Raw genomic sequence first — 21,316 nt, 5'->3', positions numbered from 1 at the left:
GATTCATCTGAGATGCTCCAAAACTTAATCGACAGTTCAAAAATTTAATTCTGTAACGTTTTTGCAAACATCCTGCTGGTGTACAGGAATATTTTTGTTGCGAAAAATGCAAAATTAGAAAAGCGTTAGTGGTTATGATCTTCCGGATTTCTTGTGTGTGGATAGTTAAGGTACGAATCAGTTCAGATCTGTGGAAAATCGATAGAAATTGGCAAGATGTTGAATGAAAAATGCTTTAATTTGCGTTGTGAAAAATTGTTATTCTGAACGGTTTGGTTGGCGTTTCTTCTCGAACTCACGTGGCGCACTCTACCTTGGTGGTGCATTAAAATGGCGTATTACCGATAGAAATTTGCAAGATGTTGAATGAAAAATGCTTTAATTTGCGTTGTGAAAAATTGTTATTCTGAACGGTTTGGTTGACGTTTCTTCTCGAACTCACGTGGCGCACTCTACGTTGGTGGTGCATTAAAAAGGCGAATAGCCGACTTCTTACAACAAATGAGTGGAGATAGCATGAAAAAAGGAAGGCAAAACCAATAATCCTGAAGTAATCCATCAGGAATCAAAAATATCTCCAAATGACAAAATGACAAGTGATCAACGAACCAAATGATAACGCTATGTTAGAAGTGGAAAGCAATAATAATATAATATTGTTTCTTTTTTTTCATGCCAAACAGCCCGTGCGACACAGCTCACTCGGGCGGTAGAAGGAAACGAGCACATTATTGGCAAACTTTTTTTTCTTTATTAAGCCTAGTATGCAGATCGAAGCGAAACGAAATTTGAAGCACGCGAAAAGTCATGAAATTTCGCTAGCGAAAAAGGTTGTGAAAAAATGTGTGAGGAACATTTTCCAGTTTCCTTTTTTCGCAGTTTACAGTTCATGTGAAACAAAATCGATCAGTTTACACCTCCATTGAAGTGAAAATCTGACAGATACGCTCTCCCGAAACGTCAACTTTTCGCTTAGCTGGTGCTCTTTTCGCGAGCGCTGCATGCGCGAAATAAAAATAAACGCAAGCGAAAAAGATACGATCCACAAAATTAGATTTCGCTGGATAGTATCTGTTGACAGTTCAAAGCGAAGCGAAATATTTGCCAATTGCGTTTTTCACGCAGGTGAAAAATGTAGTATTTTGTATGAGATTTTCGCTTCGCTTCGATATCTAGACACGCCTTTATAGAGATTTTTAGCCATATGGCTAGTTCATCTCTTAAAATTGTTGGTAAGCTGCTTCACGAAGTAAAGCCGAAGATGATACACGTGTGTCAATGGGAAATTTTTTGTTATGTCTTTTCTCGATTCAGATCAAACTATGTCTTCATCCGTGTATATTGCAACAAAGCAGGTAAGCAAGATATCATATATACCACTCCGATAGAGCTATGTTACAGAGCGAGTTTGTCATGGTAGTCGTAGCAACCGTTTTGTCTGTATCGTTGATTGCTTTATATGTTTGGATTCGCTGGTAAGATGTGAACTCTCATGTGATTTGAGGTATCGTATGATAGATTTTGAGTCTATCATAAACTTTCCACCTCCCAGGAACATGGCCCGATGATCAGTATCATCCTCGGCACTCGAAGTGATTACCGTTGAACTGGTTATTGAATAATCATGTGATTTGAGGAATTTTTAACCTAGTTCCCCCTTGGTGAATTCCCCAAGGGTAACCGGAATATGGATGTCGAATACGAAGGTATCGTGATCGCCAAAACCAACGAAATCTACATATGCAGTTGCTACGCACCCCCTAGATGGATGGACTTACCGAAGAGCTGATCGGACGAAGACCGGTAGTCATCGGAGGAGACCTCAATGCTTGGGTAGTGGAGTGAGGAAGCAGATGTACCAACGCAAAAGGGTACAGGCTACTGGAAGCTCTGGCAAAGCTGGGAGTTAGGCTGTCCAACTGAAGGTACCATCAGAAAATTTCGCAGATTTGGTCGGGAATCCATTATCGACGTTACTTGCTGGTCCCCGAGCAGGAGAAAATAGCTTACCTAATTCTGTTCCTGATCCCAAAATTTGGTGTTGATCAGGCTGACGTAAGAGGTAAAATACCCAAAAATAATTCCCAAAAAATGCATGAACAATACTTTCAAAATAACAAAAAAAAAAATATTTGGATACCAAAACATAACCTGTGTGGTATCGTTTTGGTATTACATTTGCAAAATTTGTTATTCATGGGAACATTTTTTGGGTATTATTCTTTGGTATTATACACATTATGTTAGGCTGATTCATACCCGAGCACGAAGGGTGGTTAACATGAACTAGAGATAGCAACCATCAGGCGATCCGGTATAGCATCGGCTAACGGAATCCTGTGGCACTACGGAGGACGAGAACATACGAGCGCAGGGCGACACATACCGAGTCATACTAGCGAAGATCAGGGGTTTAACGACGTTGAAATGTGCCCAGACATGCTGGAAGTCATCGTGGAGGGACTTTCCCTGAAGCACAACCTTATGACAGTAGGCCACCTACACCATACGGCGAGGAAGAGGGAGACAACGCCGAAGGTACCCAACAAACAATTCAGAATCACAAATAAGAATAAGGGTGGGTCTTTAGACTGATGCAAAATTTGAAATTTTCGCTCCACAATCATGTCCTGATTAGCCTCCCAAAATTTAAACTCATTCGGAAAGAAACTGACTTGGCACAAACTATTCGAAGTTTATATGGAAATTACTATGGGAAAACCAAACTTTTTGTTCATTGTCTTCTACCAATTTTCCATATTGCTTTTTCGAAAATATCAATAACTATTTTTACGGGAAATTTTCTAAGCTACAACTTTGCGGAACATCGTTTTTCAGTAAAATGTCAAATTAAAATGTTATTAATTGTTTAAGAGATTGATAATCTTATGGCATGATCAAGCAGCTGTTCTGTTAGCAACACTGTATTCTGCAGTGTGACATAGTAGCCATGATATTTGTGCTCTATTCTTCGCACCAGAAACACCAATGTTGCCTGCTGAACAGTTGAATGAGCATAATTATAAGACATCAGTGACTTGAATCATTAATAACTTTTGTTCCTTACTTTTGATTGAAAAGTGTTTTTCACCAAAGTTGTAGCTGAGAAAATTTACTGCTATGATTTTTAAAAGCATAGTGATGTGGGGAATTGTTAGATAGATATGAACAAAAACATAAGTTTTCCCATAGTAATTTCCATATAAACTTGAAATGGTTTGTGCAAAATCAGTTTCTTACTAAAGTAGTTCAAATTTTGGGAGGCTAACCAGGACCCGATTTGGAACCATTTAAGCACTGTGGAGCGAAAATTTCAAATTTTGCATCAGTCTAGTGGGTCATCGTTATATGGAAAAACAAAAACTTGACCTAATCAAGTGAGCACAACCCTTTTTTTGGTTCCATTTGGGGACGATTGGTTACGACCCGGCGTTTCGCATTGCGTTTGAAGTTTGTATGGAAATAGTAGGAAAACCTACTTTTTTGCTTGTTCATCCCTAGAGACCACAATTTTGCTTGAACCATGCAACTAACCATGTAAGATGTGCAAGAAGTGCTTAGCAACTTTTCCGAAGAAAGCACGGTACTAGAATGTATCTAAAAAAAGTTATAACTGTTCAAATATGTATGGTTTGAATTAAATGTCAAAAATCACCTTTCCTGCCAAGACTGCTGGTGTACCAATGAAAGTCAGATTCTAATCTAAAATAATTTCAGAGTTTCGTATTTTATTGATTTGGTTGGTGTGTTCAGATGAATTATTCAAAAAAAAAAATCTCTATCTCATACGTGTAGTAAGAAAGGATAGGGGCTTACTATAACCTCCCCCCTTCATCAGCCTCCTCACACATATCAATGGAAGTAAAGTTCAAAACTGAAATAACTTCGAAGTTTCTTATCTTATGGATTTGGTATGTTCAGATGAATTATTCAGAAACAGTTGCTCAATCTCATAAGCGTAGTTAGAGCAATGTAAATAAAGTTTCAAACTAAATTAACTGGCCTATCTCATCTTGTCGAGTTTGTATGTTCAGATGTGTTATTCAAAAATATTTGCTCAATACAATAGGTGTAATTGGAAAGGGCGGGAGGGGAGGTAGGCTTACTGTATCCCCTCCACTCTCTCACTTGAATCAATGAAAGTAAAGTTGTAGACTGAAATAATTTCGGAGTTTAACATCTTATCGGGTTGGTATGTTCGGATGGGTTATTCAAAACATTTGCTCAATCTCATAGGAGCAGTTTGAAAGTGAATACACCTTCCTCCTTCCCTACTCTTTGGATGTAATATACAATGTCAGACGTTTTCACTCAAATGTCAGAGGATTGTAATGATTATATTTTAGTTTATATATTCTTTTTTTTTTTATTTTTTATTTAGGAGATTTAATATAATCTACGATTTTTTAGGGTACCCTTTTCGATGTTGTTCGATCACCTGAAGCAAATATTGCTGTTGAATTTCGGGTGAATTTCTTGTTGAAGTCGGAAATTATATTCAACGTTCAGCCACATCGTTGACAACCATCGAGGAAGCAATTCGTTGTTTCGCATTGAAATAACCTGTATTATTACTCCCCTCGTTTGCCGACAATCTGTCTTCTTTCTTTCCACTGACGTTGTTCGGGATAATTTGCCCATCCCAATGAATGGTTATCGGAACATTTGGTCTTGTTTTATGTGATTATAAAAAGCCAAGGTTAGTTAATTGATGTAAATTATAATTTTGACGTAAGACTACGTCTTTGTCGACTATACTGGGGTGCAAATCAAAAAATATGTATGGTGAAGGAGTGTTAGGTTTTGAACGCTTGTAACTTTGTCATTTATAGATGAAATTAAAATCCAAATACGCCAATCGATAGGATATTACATCCCGCATAAACAATAACCATAAGATGCGCCTAACCACCAATTCGGGATATCATCCCAATTTTATGTGGTATGGTCGCACCATCTAAGATATCGTCAGTATATGGTACATGTTTATTAGGGATTACGAACCTATTTAATATTTTTCCAATTTTTCTGTAATTAAACTATTGAAAATGTACAAATGATAATTTTATCACTGATTTCTTGAAATAAGCCTTTTTCCCAAAACCAGTCATCATAAACGAATACCACTTGGTTGCACATCATTCTGCTTGAACCTGAAAAGATATAAATCAGCGCTGCTCTCATGCCTCTCCTCATTACCGCTTCGGACGGCGTGGCACTAGGTCATGCATCAAGCAGGACTAGGTCAGCGGCTAAAGGTGGATCACGGCGTGTCCACCACAATGAGGAATGAGACTTGAAAAAACGTGCATGTAAAACCCCCTCCCGCTTAACAACCCCCTCCCCCTCCCCCTTAACAATAACCCGAAAAAGACATGGACTTTGACGATCATTTTTTTTCGGGAAATAAATTTTAAGCAAACCCTAATAATGTATGAACAATTAATTTTTTACATGCAGAGCCAACATTTTCAAAAAAAATATTGCTTAATAGGAGACATACACTCGATGAATTACCAACAACTGACTGTAAAACATATCTGGTACCTCTATATATGCAATTATATTAACATCCAAAGTCCATCCTTTTTTACATATCTGCACAAAAGAAACTTTTTGCTCCGCCCCATTCATAAAAAACGGTGGGAAATCCTATCAGGTTCTGAACCTGAAAAGATATAAAACAGCGCTGCTATCATGCGTTTGCTCATTGTCGCTTCGGACGGCGTGACACTTGGTCCGTTCGCAGGACCAAATCAGCGGCTAAAGGTGAATCACGGCGTGACCACAATGAGGAAAAGTAATGTATGTAAACCCCCTCCCCCTTTCACAACAACCTCTCCCCCTCCCCCTTCACCACAATCCCCCCCTCAACAACCTCTCCTAACCCCTCCCCCCACTCATCAACAACCTTTCCTACCCCCCCCCCCCACTCTTCAACAAACTTTCCAAACCCCCCCCCCCCCCACTCATCAACAACTCTTCTAACCAACATCCCCCCCCCCCACCCCTCAAATCCCACACATGAGTTGTTGCACCGTGATCAACAAATCAATATCTATGTGTCGGCCACATACTTAAAATATGTACATATAAAAACCGAGCGTGACCACACATACTATTCATTTGCGTATAAATTTCATGTGTACTTCTGAGTGGATTCTGTTTATGTGCGGTCAAATGAAAATCATGTGGAATTTCACATGGATATTTGTCAAGAAAAATGTGTAAATTGTTTTGAGTCAACCATAACCGAAACATTGAAATACTTGAAAATTTTAAGATAAAGTATAATAGTCAAAAATGCATGAAAAACATCAATTTTGTGTGGTTCTACGTCATACTGCGGTCGTGTCTAGGACACAACCCTTTAATTTTTTTAAATCAGAAAAATACAAATAGTTTTCATTATTCTTCCTGCTTCTGAAGATTGATTAATAATTGAAACCTTAGTTTTGCTAGTCAAAATCAACATTTTCATTAGTGAATAGTGGAAACATTGACAGAAATAAAAGCTAAGTTGACTATTTTCGTGTTGATTTTAGTTCATGAATTTCCAGACCAAAGAGCGAAAAAATCAACAAATTTTAGATTTTACCTTCCAGAATTCCGTGAACCTTCGCATATGCATTATTCGCTAGAGGCAAGTCACCAACTCGAGAAGATGGGAAACTCCCAAGTTATTTCAGTCTGTAACTTTACTTAACATGCATACAATAAGGCCCCTCCCCCTATTTCTCTAACTACGGATATGAGATTGAGCAATTGTTTTCGAATAATTCATCTGAACACACCAAATCGATAAGATAAGAAACACCGAAGTTATGTCAGTTTGGAATCTGACTTTCATTGGTACACCGGCAGTGTTGGCAGGAAAAGTTATTGTCAGTATTTAATTCAAACCATACATATTTGAACAGTTATAACTTTTTTTAGGTACATTCTAGCACCGTGCTTCTTTCGGCAAAGTTGCTAGGCACTTTCTAGACAATACTTCTCTAAGAATGAATATGCAAAAAGTAGGGTTTCCATACTAATTTCCATGCAAATTTCAAACGTAATGCGGAACACCGGGTTACAACCAATCGTCTCCAAATTTTGCACAGATGTTTGGGACCCCAAATAAAACCAAAAAAACATGACCCATCCTATTAAGCATATTTATTCCTTTATTTAACGTCGGTCTCTGTTCCGCAATTTAATGCCAATCACCGACGGGCATCGATTGCCATCGATTGAAGGCAATAGAATGTGCAGGAAGGCAGCTTCCACATCTGCGTAGGATATCGCACCCATTCAACACACATGGACCGGGACCAACGGCTTTACTTCCCTTCCGAAGGAAGACTTGACCAGAGATTTTTATGCCTCAGACCCATTGGGGTGAGAATGCAGTCACGCATTTCAATACACCACCGGCGCCAGATATAATAAGCATACTTATTGAATAAATGCTGTATTACAGTGTACAATGCTGAATAAAACGGAATGTTGAATTATGTGCTGAAAAAACCTCATTGAGATCGTAATTAAAAGCTATATAAACGTTGACAGTCTTCCTGATTCAACACCAGAAGTTTGATCTAAAAACAAACGGAATAAGTATAATTTGCACATACATTGACGCTTTTGTTCTTCTGTTTTCAATTGACTTAATAACATGCTTTATTAGACGTCTAATAATTGTTTTCTAGCTCCATTATTAGATTCCATTGCATTGCTTTACAATATTAATGAATAAAGGTGAATACAGTCAACATTATAGCTCCTATGCCTCTATTCGTCTATGTTTTAATCCCATGCTTCGTAAATGCTTTACAAACGACTTTTTTTTCTCCTCTGTTTGGGACCTAACACCACTGCGACCAGTAATTTGATCTATTGTAGTATATCTCGAGTCCTTAGTTTAGTGCATGTCGCACTATTGAGAAATGACGAAGTATGTATTCGATTTTTTTCACACGACTCTAATTGAAAGGTTCCGCTATTTATACCCTTCGGAATGTTGAAACACCCTCCAAAGGTGCACCCCTTTGTCAGTCAAAATTGGATTCCTTAGCAAAAAAAATTAAGGAATGACACCGATAATGACCATGCATCAGAACCCTAGTATTAACCACTTCAAACTATGGAACAACGAATAGAATATTAGGAATCAAATAGATAAGACAACTAACTCATTTTTTTCCTTGTTTCAAGATCATCCTCGGAAGACAAAGCCGAGTCTTGTCACTATCAACAAGGCATAAAAAGTAACAAGGACTAAGATGTGTTCCTTGGATTACTGAAAAATCCTGTTCCCCTAGTTTGAAGTAGTCAGGAATAGGGATCGGTGGTAGATCTTACATCCCGTAACGTATCAGGTGATCTACCCACGTTACGGGGCTACAAACGACTTATTCATTGATTATTCTACAAAACTGTTTCATTCTATCAACAAGACGATATTAATAGCAAAGTGGTTACCGTTTCTACTTTCCAAGTAGAAGGTCGCAAGTTCTATCCCAACTTCAAACCTTTTTTTTAATTTATGTTCTACGCCTACTTAATTTTTTTAATCTTAATCATCGATCACATCACTCACGACATCGAATTAATCGATCTAGTGAAAAAAATAACCCAAAATCCTTTTCATGAAAATTGGAGAGGTGAATAGGTAACATTGGTCTCATGGACAACAACGATGAATGAATTAATTATTTCCACAACTCCTTGAAGTAGCTAGAGTTGCGATCGGGAGCACTGATAGGTATTCAGATTCAAGCTTTTATTGATTATTTAGCTGCCCATATGAAGTATTCTAGGATAGCTCAGATGGCAAGACAAGCAGCTGGTGATCGGAAGTTCATGGTTCGAATCCCATGGAACGACATGTATGTGTATTAGAGTGTTTCAGCGTTATATGGAAAAAAGTCAAAGTCTGGAATTTCAAACGCTACCCTCTGGAATGGTAGTTTTGGGGGACAGAAACACCCTGCCAAAATTTGAAGTCATTTGGTTCACGGGAACCCCTCGCTCAAACGGCTTGAAGTTTGTATGGGGAAAATCGACAAAATGTATGGGCGAGCGAGCCACTTTCACATTCGCGGCTCAAGGTGGCGCTGTAGTGGGTCGATTTTCTTCGTGTACAAAATGTAGCAACTTTGAAGTATTGGGAACATCTTGGCTGAAGACCGGATGTGAATCCGAGTTACCTCCGAAAAGTTATTAGCGTTTCAAACGAACACCACCTGCTTCACTTCTGGGGAGGGCCTAACGCGCTTGTGCAGTTTTTATTTTTACGAACAGGTATACGAATGCAATGTTTGCATAGGTATAACTTTTTTGTTTAACCATGAAATTGGTTGAAATTTTCACAGTGAGTAGAAAAATGTTCGAAATTTTGGTCTACTAAAAATTGGAACAGATTGGCCAAGTGGTTCCGGCTTTATTCCGGGTTTCCAAGAGGCCATCGGGGGGAGAAAAGGTACCAGTCGTCTACATCAAGGTGGTGCTGAAAATCCACAGCAACAGGCATCTATGGGTAGTGCTGATTAATATTTTAACAAAATTAACCCATAACCTGGTTCTAAATACTGAGCGTCCACCGGAAGGCCTTCCGATGACCTGGATTAACCTTAATCTGGATTATTATGTATTTTTGATCAAAGTAGGATAAGTAGAATAATCAAAGTGATTATTCTCTGCAACTATATGAAATGTAGTAAATTAATGATTTTAGATATATAAGCGTTTCAATGGCTCTAAGTGGTCACCAGATGATCCGCCGGAAGATCCGAAACATCCGTAAAATTTAGTGCTACATAAATTCGATCAAAGTAGGCCTTGATTTTTCTCTGCAACAATGAGAAATGTTGTAAAATGGTGATTTTTCATATGTTAGCTGTTCAATGGCTCCGAGTTATCACCAGATGGTCCGCTGGTAGATACGGAACATCCGTAAAATTGATTGCTGTGTAAATTTGATCAAAGTAGGCCTTGATTTTCCTCCGCAATTATATGGAATACAGTAAAATGGTGATTTCTGAAATATTAGCTAGTCATTGGCTCCAAATAGTCACCAGATGACCCACCGAAAGATCTGGAACATCCGTAAAATTGGTTGCTAAGTAAATTTCATCAAAGTATGCCTTGATTTTTCATTGCAACTGTATATAATGTAGTAAAATTATGATTTTTTATATATTAGCTGTTCACTGGCTCCAAGTGGATCGCCGAAAGATCCGGAACATCCGTAAAATGTATTGCTGCGTAAATTTGATTAAAGTAGGACTTGATTTTGCTCTGCAACTACGTGAAATGTAGTAAAATGGTGATTTTTGTTATATTAGCGGTTCAATTGCTCCGAGTGGTCACGACATAACCCGCTGGAAGATCCGGAAAATCTGATAAATTTATTTCTGTGTAAATTTGATCAAAGCAGGCCTTGATTTTACTCTGCAACTATGTGGAGTGTAGTTAAATGGTAATTTTAGATACATTAGCTGTTCAATGGCTCTGAGTAGTCACTAGATGGTCCGTGAGAAGATCCGTAACATCCGTAAAATTGATTTATGTGTAAATTTTATCAAAGCAGGCAACATCAACAACTGCAATTTATGTTGAAAGAACAACTGCAATTTATGTTGAAAGTTGTTGAACAACATCGCCGCACGTTTCCAACAAGTTCACGGACTACATTAAAACAAAGTAAACGTAAAATTTATCTTGCACAATAAAAAGCAGTGTTCAACAACAACTTATGGGAGATTTTAGTGTAATATTAATGAGAAAAAAATCATGATGTGGAAACAACTTTCAATGAAAACTGAAGATGATCTTTATTTTTTGTTATCTTACCAAAAAATGCCTTTTTCTTCAATAGATGGTTTTGAATAGAAAAATGCCTTCTCAACAAGTCCTTCTTAGGTACCATTAAGTTTTGATGAGTTTATTTTATACCTGCATTATAAAAAATATTGGTATTAGTATTATATAAAGAGCAATAGGCTGAAGTGTTGTTGCAAAACAAAGACCATTCCACGCAAATAAGGAAAAATTATCCAAGATTTTGTTGTTAAATGATATTTAAATTTTGTTTGTTAAATTTTAAACAAAATATGCAAAGGACGGGTATACACTACTGCTGAAAAAACTCTGTGTACACTGGAAAAATAAACTCATAATTTCATAAATATATTACTTTTGCTTTCCTTTTTGCTCGGGTATGCTCCTGGAGTTAAAAATTGTTCAAATTCGACTCCTAAAAAACAGCTAAAATAAATTGCTTTTTGTAATCGTTACTTGTTTGTTGACTATTATATCTCCAATACAACCTTTGAGGCCGTATTTTACTCAGCAACTCATTTTGCTTATTTCTTCCGGGGACTTTATTTTATGTATACTATCTGGAAGTGGGCAAATATTGTGGTTGAAGGGACTATTTCATGCAAAAGCATGTTTCAAGTAGACCTGTAAACTAGTCATGTCATCGGCAGCGGTGGCACAGAAACATCACATTACACATCAATCAATTTTACGAATGTTCCGTATCTACCAGTTGGTGATAACTCGGAGCCATTGAACAGCTAACATATGAAAAATCACCATTTTACAACATTTCTCATTGTTGCAGAGAAAAATCAAGGCCTACTTTGATCGAATTTATGTAGCACTAAATTTTACGGATGTTTCGGATCTTCCGGCGGATCATCTGGTGACCACTTGGAGCCATTGAAACGCTCATATATCTAAAATCATTAATTTACTACATTCCATATAGTTGCAGAGAATAATCAAGGCCTACTTTGATCAAAAATACATAATAATCCAGATTAAGGTTAATCCAGGTCATCGGAAGGCCTTCCGGTGGACGCTCAGTATTTAGAACCAGGTTATGGGTTAATTTTGTTAAAATATTAATCAGCACTACCAATAGATGCCTGTTGCTGTGGATTTTCAGCACCACCTTGATGTAGACGACTGGTACCTTTTCTCCCCCCGATGGCCTCTTGGAAACCCGGAATAAAGCCGGAACCACTTGGCCAATCTGTTCCAATTTTTAGTAGACCAAAATTTCGAACATTTTTCTACTCACTGTGAAAATTTCAACCAATTTCATGGTTAAACAAAAAAGTTATACCTATGCAAACATTGCATTCGTATACCTGTTCGTAAAAATAAAAACTGCACAAGCGCGTTAGGCCCTCCCCAGAAGTGAAGCAGGTGGTGTTCGTTTGAAACGCTAATAACTTTTCGGAGGTAACTCGGATTCACATCCAGTCTTCAGCCAAGATGTTCCCAATACTTCAAAGGTGCTACATTTTGTACACGAAGAAAATCGACCCACTACAGCGCCACCTTGAGCCGCGAATGTGAAAGTGGCTCGCTCCCCCATACATTTTGTCGATTTTCCCCATACAAACTTCAAGCCGTTTGAGCGAGGGGTTCCCGTGAACCAAATGACTTCAAATTTTGGCAGGGTGTTTCTGTCCCCCAAAACTACCATTCCAGAGGGTAGCGTTTGAAATCCCAGATTTGACCTATTTTGAAACAGTCTAATGTGTATGTATGTAAGTAATAATTTTTCTAGTATATATGTGGGTGCGTGCGACAGAAATAATGACAACAATCACTAACGAGAGAGATACAACAAACCTGCTCCTTCTCCCATTCTTATTTTCGGTTAATTATCCCATAGTTGAATAATCGTTTAATAAATATATAATAATGTCTAACTAAAGTTACTTCACATGATAATCAAGCGTATACCTTTATACCATCGCTGCTTAAGGAAGCAATGATGTCAAATAAACGCTGAATAATCAAACATTTGATCGAATAACCTCTGTAACAATTCATGTAAGTCGAAGAAAAGCTTCTCGACATACCTTATAAAACCAAATAGTTCAATCTTGTGGTTGAATAAGATCTCCAGATTTGTATGAATAAAGTCTGAACAGAAGTTATTATTTAAAATAGTACAAGTATTATTAAGCATGCAGTTGAACAAAATGGTCAAGAAGTCGTTTCTTCAATGGGTAATTGTTTGTTGGGTATACAAGTCTCCAACGAGGAACTCATAGCAGTGGCGAAAGGATTTTGAAGGCGAAAAAAGATCCCGGTCCGGATGAAATCCGGAGCATTGAAAGCGGCGATCAAGGTGTTTCCGGAAATGTTTAGGATGGTGCTGCAGAAATGCCTGGACGATGGTCACTTCACACACAGATGAAAGATACAGAAAGGGATTTTTTTTAAATTACCGAACAGGTTTGAGCCGAAGGGTCTTCGATTTCTATGAAACTTCACCCATAAGTAGAGTTCATGGATGTATGAACAAAAGTAAATTAAAAAAAAAATCAGGGTTGCCAATTTTTCCGGAAAATCTTAGTTAAAGTTCTCCGATTTTCTCGGAAACCACCAACTTCAAAAAATCATAACTTTTGAACTAAGGATTGCACAGTGAAAGCAAAGATGAATACTAAGATGAAACTGTCGGAAGATAAACTTTCTATTTTAGTGTCCTCTTTCACGGTCCCTTTCATCCATTGAATACCCCTCGTATTCAAGGTAATTTTTTGGTTTTGCTGCCCCCTTGGTAGAGATGAAATTTTGCGCGCTTTTTTATCAAACCAAACACACCAAAATCAGAGGTGTCCCATTTTTTAATTATTCGATTAACAACTAATCGATTTTTTTTGTTTGCTGTGCTGCCATTTTTCCACCAATGAGAGTGCAGCACATGTTTAAAACGATCGGTGATGATCCTCTGGAGAAGTTAATGCCTATATCGGCATGATATAACCGATTGCAAATATTTTACTTTTCGGTTCGTTAATCGATTAATCGATAATTCGAATGAAAATCGGCCATCACTAGATGAATGTGAAACGTCATTTCAAATATATGGACCGTACATAAATAATGATACAATTTGAAAGGGATCGGGGCTCATCACAAATTACGTCCACACGGTAACTGAAATAAACACGAGTGTTCACCGGTTGGTGAAAGTTTATTAACAAACATTACTTGTAATTTTTTCAGCTATTGATAAAAATATAGTTGGAAACAAATTTCACAAGTTTTTACCATTAAAGAAAATCCAAAAGAAAAGCTGTAAAAATTGGATTTATTTTTTTATTGAATTTATATAAAAAAAATGTTTTTATGTTAGGAAATTTATAAGCTTTTTTACGGTGAACATTTCAAGATGGTATCCTATACCGTTTTTTAGATATCCCCGAAAAACTGATGACCTGTGTACAGGGTGACCAGTGAATTTTCATTTTGAAATTCCCGGTTTTCCCAGTTTAAATCTTTCAAAATTTCCGGTTTTTAATATTCAACAAAAACGAAATTGAACCCAATTTTAAGAACGGACTGGAAGAAATTAACTGAAAGGATAAAAATAAGTGATTTAAGAAGATTCCAAAGATTCTGGGGCTTTAAAATTTGTGTAGTCTGAGAAACTAGAACTTTATTTTTTCAAAATTTGTGATTAATAACAATCTTTGTGATGCAAGATTTGGAGTAAACAATAACAATCTTTGTGATGCAAGATTTGGAGTAAAAATAATTAAAATGTGAGATGTTGAAAATTTTTCATGATCACAGTGTTGAAAAAATATTACACTTATGAGTCGTGGAGTCATAATTGTCACGCTCTGAGACTTGGAAGCATTTAAGGGGTTATAACAAATTACATAACAATCTATAGAATCTAACGGACAAAACCTGGCATTTTTAGTAAACTTTAAAAGATTAACAAATATTAAGAAGGATTCCCACACAGTTTTCGAAGGAGAAGTTTTGAGCAGATTTCCATAATTATTCTGACATGAAATCCTTAGAAATTGTTAGAAGAATTTGGAAGGATTTCTGTGGAGAAGAATGCAAGTTCTAAATTAAATTGTTAGGTAATTTTAGAAGATTTAAAAAAGGAGTTGTGAAAAACAAAACTTTGCGGAAAATTCCTACGTGATTCTGTGGCGATTTGTATGGGGATCGCGAGGAAAATGACAGATGAATTTTAAGAAGAATTCCAAGAGAATTATGATCAGCATTGAACAAAAAACAGAGTGCTTAGAGTGTTTTGGCAATAATTTCAACCCTAGTGCGAAAGATTCATTACAGAGCTCCAACAAAATTTATTACAAACAATTTGCTGATAATTATAAGGAAATTCTTTAAAATACTCCAAGGAGTTTCTAAATAAAATTACGAAAGATTTCTGCTGTTTTAAATAGAGTTAAAAGAAATTTTTGAAATGATTTTCAAAGGAATCAAAGTCGATAGGCTCAAGGGAATTCTAAGAATTCTAAGGCCCAAGGGAATTCAAAAGGATTCCAATTAAATTCTTAGAAGCGGTTGCAAGGAAATTCCAAAAAGAATTCAACTGTAATTATTACGCGGAGTGTTTTCTGGTTTATTTCAGAACAATTTCAAGATAATTCAAAGCAATATTCCAAGTTAATTCTGGAATTTATATCATGAGAATTTTGAACAACGAAAAATTAAAACCCCGGAATAGAATAATTCTGTTTCGGTTTTTACAAATATTTGTTTCCAAAGTCCAGCATCTTCAATATTTTCTTTTAAGCAAATTTTTCGAATCATTTATTGGCCCGCACGTTAAAACGACCAACAATGTATTATTTGGGTGTTGTGTACTGAACTGTAGAAATGCTAACAAAAAAACTTAGATTTTCTTATATAGGAATAGAAGTAGGCAGATTATTTACAATCCATTTTCTGGTTTGTTTTATAGTTTGGATGTAGGTCCTTTCAAAATGTTATGCGAAATTGGAATTAAAATGATTAAAAAGGTCGAGAAAATGTCAGAGACTATTTATAATCCATTTTCTGGTTTGTTTAATAATAAAAACTCACTGTCCGCTTTCCGACTTGAGTGTGACTTCGATGATGAGGAAACATTATTCTGTATCCCGATGTTTGATTCGGATTTACGTATTCAAGACAGTTAAAATCAACCCTATGTGGTTTGTCTTATGGAATGTATAAGGCTGATGTTTTGGGAAAAATGTATAAGCGAAACACATGAATAAAATAATTGATTTTCGTTTCGTGTAGCTATCAAGCGGTGCTATGGAGGTATCAAAAACCGATTTGTTTACATTTTGATTATACGCCCTTTTCAAATGTACGGCGAGATATACATACTCAATGGAACGCTTATTTTTTGTTTTTATTTTGAATATGTTAAATTACAAAATAGGGGAAACGCTCCTATAGTTGCGATACGGTAGAAGCGTTAGGTTCCTATAGTTGTGCATGGAGACTCAATATAAGAAATTAATAGAAATATCTTAATTTCACGAAAAAAGACACGAGAGGGGGGGGGGGGTTTAGAACGTTACGTATTAAATAAAGAGGGATTACTTTCCGCGTTACATTTTGTTACAAAGGGGGGGGTCGAAAATATTGATTTTTAGCGTTATATAATTAATGGACACCGCCCAACAATATTAACCAAAGCTCACAGCTCAAGTGTAGAAAACAATTCCATACCGAATAGGTCGAAACTATACATACTATAGTACTATAGATTCTATAGATAAGCGGAAGAAAAGTACAATGGACGAGTGCACGGATGGATTTGAGTTCATTCACTCGAGAAGAAGGGACACAAGCTGCGGGCAATGTTTACTAGTTATGAACACTAAATGTTCACGAATAATGAATAATGAACGGTAAGCGATGCGTCAAAGATGTTTAAACATTTTTTTTAATAATCTTCTCACCTGCACAAACAGTTTCTGTAGTAAAATGCGCCTTTCCTTGCTAGTAAATTTCCTTTTATTGATGTTTTCAACTTCTTCACTCATTTCAGGTAAATCAAAAAATAAATATAAACACTTCACTAGAGTTGAAGGAATCGACACGTTCGTCATAATCTGAAAATAAGAACAAATAGGATAATGGTAAAACGTCTCACGACCATGTCACAAGCCATTGAAGAAAAAAGCTACAAGGGACACCCGAATGGGGTTGTACGATCAGTTGACGTAGGACTACGCTCATATATGTTAACTATTTTGATCGAACGTTATTTAAAATTCCCGATATTATTATGACATCCGTTGATTTCTTCCGAAGTGTAATAATTCATCAGTGTACATTTTCCGCCTATTTCTAATAACATTATTTTTCAGTTCATGTGTAATTATCCTTTTTTTTTTCCTTGATTTGTTTTCCGTCGATCTTATTTTCCGTGCTGAGCACCAATGCTACCGACGCCAGGAAGGCAGCTCCCACACCTGGACCCTACCTATCGACCCATCAACTCATTATTATTATTATTATTATTATTATTTAGCTTTATTAAGGAGGCTTTCAGCCTTGGGCTGGTTCGCCTCCACCATCAACTCATGAACCGGGGACCAACGGCTGTACTTCCCTTCCGAAGGAAGGCGTGATCAGAGATGTTATGCCTCAGAACATCCCGGCGGCGCCGACTGGGATTGAACCCAGGCCTGCTGGGGTGAGAGGCAATCACGCTTACCACTACACCACCGGCGCCGCTGTGTAATTATTCTTGTGTTAGAAAATATTCCAAGCCGTTTTGATGTTTGATGGCCCTCAAATGGACCGTTTTGGTGATGTGGTTGGTTTAAGGGGAATTATTTTTGTCGCCCTGAAAAGGACGGTTTTCGTTTGATGCGCATGGTCGTCTGCCGAGCGGCAAGCAAATTACCCGGTTGTTTGCCCTAGGTAAAAGTGTAGCATTGATATTAGACGGACCTCAAGTTTACCATGAACAATGTTTGTCTTCTTTGCATCACAGCCAGCGTTTCTTGTCAACTCACCGATTCCAGCAGCCAAGTAGACTGAAGCACCGGTACCAACAGGCTCGACGTTGTTATTCCTGAGAAAACGATGGATGTGACCGACGGGGAACTGCAGTCGAGCAAAGCTTCTCCTTCACCAGAGTTCTTAAGGCGATCCGTTCGCCATGTGGTCCAAAGCAAAATCGAGCACAGGCGCGATGACACTGGTCTTATATAGTGGCTGCTGGTTGACTGCAGACACGTGATTGGTTAATTGCCTGATTCAATCATCTTTAAGCACGTTGAGGTGCATAAATCTTGCTCACGCGGGTTTTGCCTCTTTAAAAAAAATCCAACTTAACTCTTTGAAGGGAAATTAATGGTGTTGCCCTAAAGAGGACGGTTTAGGTTTGCGCGCATGGTTGTAGGTCGAGCGCAAAGCAATTGATTACCTATGCTCACAAGGGTTTTGCTTCTGGCAAAATTATGAACATTAACTCTTTAAGGGGAAATATTTTTGTCACACTGAAAAGGACGGGTTTGGTTTGTTGCGGTGGTCTGTCGAGCGGCAAGCAAATTACCTGGTTGTTGGCCCTAGGAAAAACCCATCTCCACTTTACGATGAACAACACGCACTATATCGTGACGCCACTTATCACAGGTTCGTATTCTTCTGGCAGCGGCGGGTTTGATGCACGGTACCGGGTTGGCCGATCTTTGTCGTGGTTGGGGAGTTCTGAGATCTGTAAGCTCTTTCTCCACCGATACGGTGAGCTAGTTTGATGTTCTTCGGCATGACAATGACACGCTTGGCTTGATGAAGGGCCATCTTCATGTGTGGTGGTGGTGGTGTGGCTTCTTCACTACTTCTATGGCTAGATCGCTCTTGCAGGCAGCCATGGTAGCAAACTGCTTGCGGGGAGCCTTTCCACCGGTATGTCATATTTTGCGATCGATATCAACTCGTCCGAAGTTCCAAAGGAAATTCGGCTTCGGCTTGTTTCGTTTGGGACCAACTATGTGATGGCTCTGTTAGGAAAGACACCTTGTGGTCTAAGCATATGTATGGGAAATTTTGAGGCTAACAATTTTAGTTAATTTCATAGCTGTTTAACTATTTTTATAATTTGTATTATATGCCACAAAATTGCTGAATGAACCCCCGTCTAATGGCATATTGCATGACATATTTTACATTAATGCTTTGGAGAAATATGCGTTCAAAACCTTACACGAGCAAAGTTGGATATCAAAATATGTACTATCAAAATGATATCTAGTTTTGTTTTTGAAATCATGTTGATAACATATTTTGATATGCTATTTTTTAATATAGGTTGAATTCATATTTTGATATTGTTTTGATAATTCTAAAAATATAATTAAAACAAAATTTGATATTTTATAAAAAGAGCATCCACATTTATCACTATAAATCTACATTTATTTTTATTTTTTCTTCTTACAAGTCAATCAGGATGCTTGCTGTTTTCTTTATGAACATCACAAAGACAATTATGATTTTAACAGTGTTGTTTCACATCATTTATTGATATTGATCTACCTGCTAATTGAATTTACAAATCGATATAAAATCGATTTCGTCCTGTTCGTCTGTAATACTTATACTAATACATTGTCGAATATTGTAATTTAACTTTCGTAGGCTTAGTCGATTTCTTAGCTCATATTTAAACATGTTGTCATAAATCTCATTAAGTATCAGTTCTCTCCCAACAAAATAAATATCATCATTCATGTCTGTTAAAATTTGTTCGATGCGAAAGAACTGATCATTCTTAATCATATAAGAGTCATCGTAGACTAATTTTTACATGATTCGTGTGTCCTATATTGAAGATAATTCCACTAGAGTTTGTCATGAAAACAAAACTCTAAATTTAAAAACTTCACATCGTCTATTTCAATGCTATTGGATCTAATAAACTTCAATCGTTCGTCATATTTTAACTTTTGTTATTTGTCTATTATGACAAAAGCGATTCATTATATACTTTCTTGTAATTTGTACCATTAGATGATTATTTCCAGTTCTGTACTTTAATATGGCACCATTCGCACTTTACTTTTTTGATTTTGAATCTTGATATCAACCAATTGATTTCAAAACATTCAGATTACTAAATTTGATATCATGATATCAAAATAATAACTTATTAAGTTTTTTTTTGTTTTCCTACCATAGTTATAATAACATATTGATTTCTAATTTTGTTTATTATTAACGAAATTACTAATATCAAAACGCATACATGGATTTGTTATCAAAAAAACATGATTTGCTATCTTTTTAATATACTTCATACACCATTTAGATCTCATTTTTGTTATGATTACTGTTAACTCGACCACACGGTAGGCAAAATATGTTATCGCGAACGCTTATATCAAAATATCAAATTTAGTTTTCATTTTGTTTTCACTCTCTGCTCGGGTACCCTTTTTGTTACATGCTCATTTTTCGTACTCGCAAAGTGTACCCCATATAGAAAATAAAGGCGTAGTCCTACGTCAAAAAAAGAAAAACAATAATAATCATGATTAATTGCTGAAAAGTACACCAAAATAATATTGTTTTTCCTTGATTTGTTTAACGTCGATCTTGTTTTCCGTGCTGAGCACCAATGCTACCGACGCCACGGAGGCAGCTCCCACACCTAGACCATCAACTCATGATCCGGGGACCATCGGCTTTACTTCCCTTCCGAAGGAAGACGTGATCAGAGATGATATGCCTCAGAACATCCCGGTGGCGCCGACTGGGATTGAACCCAAGTCTGCTAGGGTGAGAGGTAATCACGCTTACCACTACACCACCGGCGCCGCTCAAAATAATCGTATTATGCAGCGTTTTGTAATGCCTTTAATCCTAAAAGTCTGCGACTGAGCATTAGACTGATGCAAAATTTGGAATTTTCGCTCCACAAAGCTCAAACGGTTCCAAATTGGGCCCTATTAGCCTCCTATTATTTGAACTCATTTAGTGAGAAACTGACTTGGCACAAACCATTTGAAGTTTATATGGGAATTACTATGAAAAAACCATAATTTCGGTTCATATCTATCTCAAAATTCACCAGTTCACTCTACTTTAGAAAATGATAGCTACAACTTTGTTGAAGACCACTTTTCGATCAAATGTAAGGAACAAAAATTATTAATGATTCAAGTCACTGATGTCTTATGATTATACTCAATCAACTGTTCAGCAGGCAACATTGGTGTTTATGGCGCGTAGAATAGAGGACAAAACTCATGGCTACTATGTCACACTGCAGAATACAGTGTTGCCCACAATACAGTAGCTTAATCTTGCCATAAGATTATCAATCTCTTAAACAATTAATAACTATTTAATTTGACGTTTGGGTGAAAAACGATTTTCTGCAAAGTTGATAAAAATTCCCATAAGAATAGCAATAAAAATTTGTTAACAGTACAATATGTAAAAAGGCTAGAAGACAATGAACAAAAAGTTTTGTTTTCCCATAGTAATTTCCATATAAACTTCAAATGTTTTGGGACAA

General features: G+C 36.9%; 1 protein-coding gene across 2 annotated transcripts in view; it reads right to left on the bottom strand.

Annotated features, from left to right (window-relative positions):
• Window positions 1-21,316, bottom strand: part of LOC135712845 (WD repeat and FYVE domain-containing protein 3-like) — a 134,034-nt gene that overhangs the window by 66,492 nt on the left and 46,226 nt on the right. For both annotated transcript variants that reach the window (XM_065235908.1, XM_065235909.1), the window contains exon 4: window positions 16,743-16,895. In XM_065235908.1, coding sequence (XP_065091980.1) covers window positions 16,743-16,895 — 153 coding nt within the window. The remainder of the gene's footprint in view (window positions 1-16,742; window positions 16,896-21,316) is intronic.

The sequence above is a fragment of the Ochlerotatus camptorhynchus genome, unplaced genomic scaffold (genome assembly GCF_037179485.1).
Source record: "Ochlerotatus camptorhynchus isolate MF236.1 unplaced genomic scaffold, CSIRO-AGI_Acam_v1.1 ptg000505l, whole genome shotgun sequence".
Taxonomy (NCBI): Eukaryota; Metazoa; Arthropoda; class Insecta; order Diptera; family Culicidae; genus Ochlerotatus; species Ochlerotatus camptorhynchus.
This window is presented reverse-complemented; position numbering and strand designations above follow the sequence as displayed.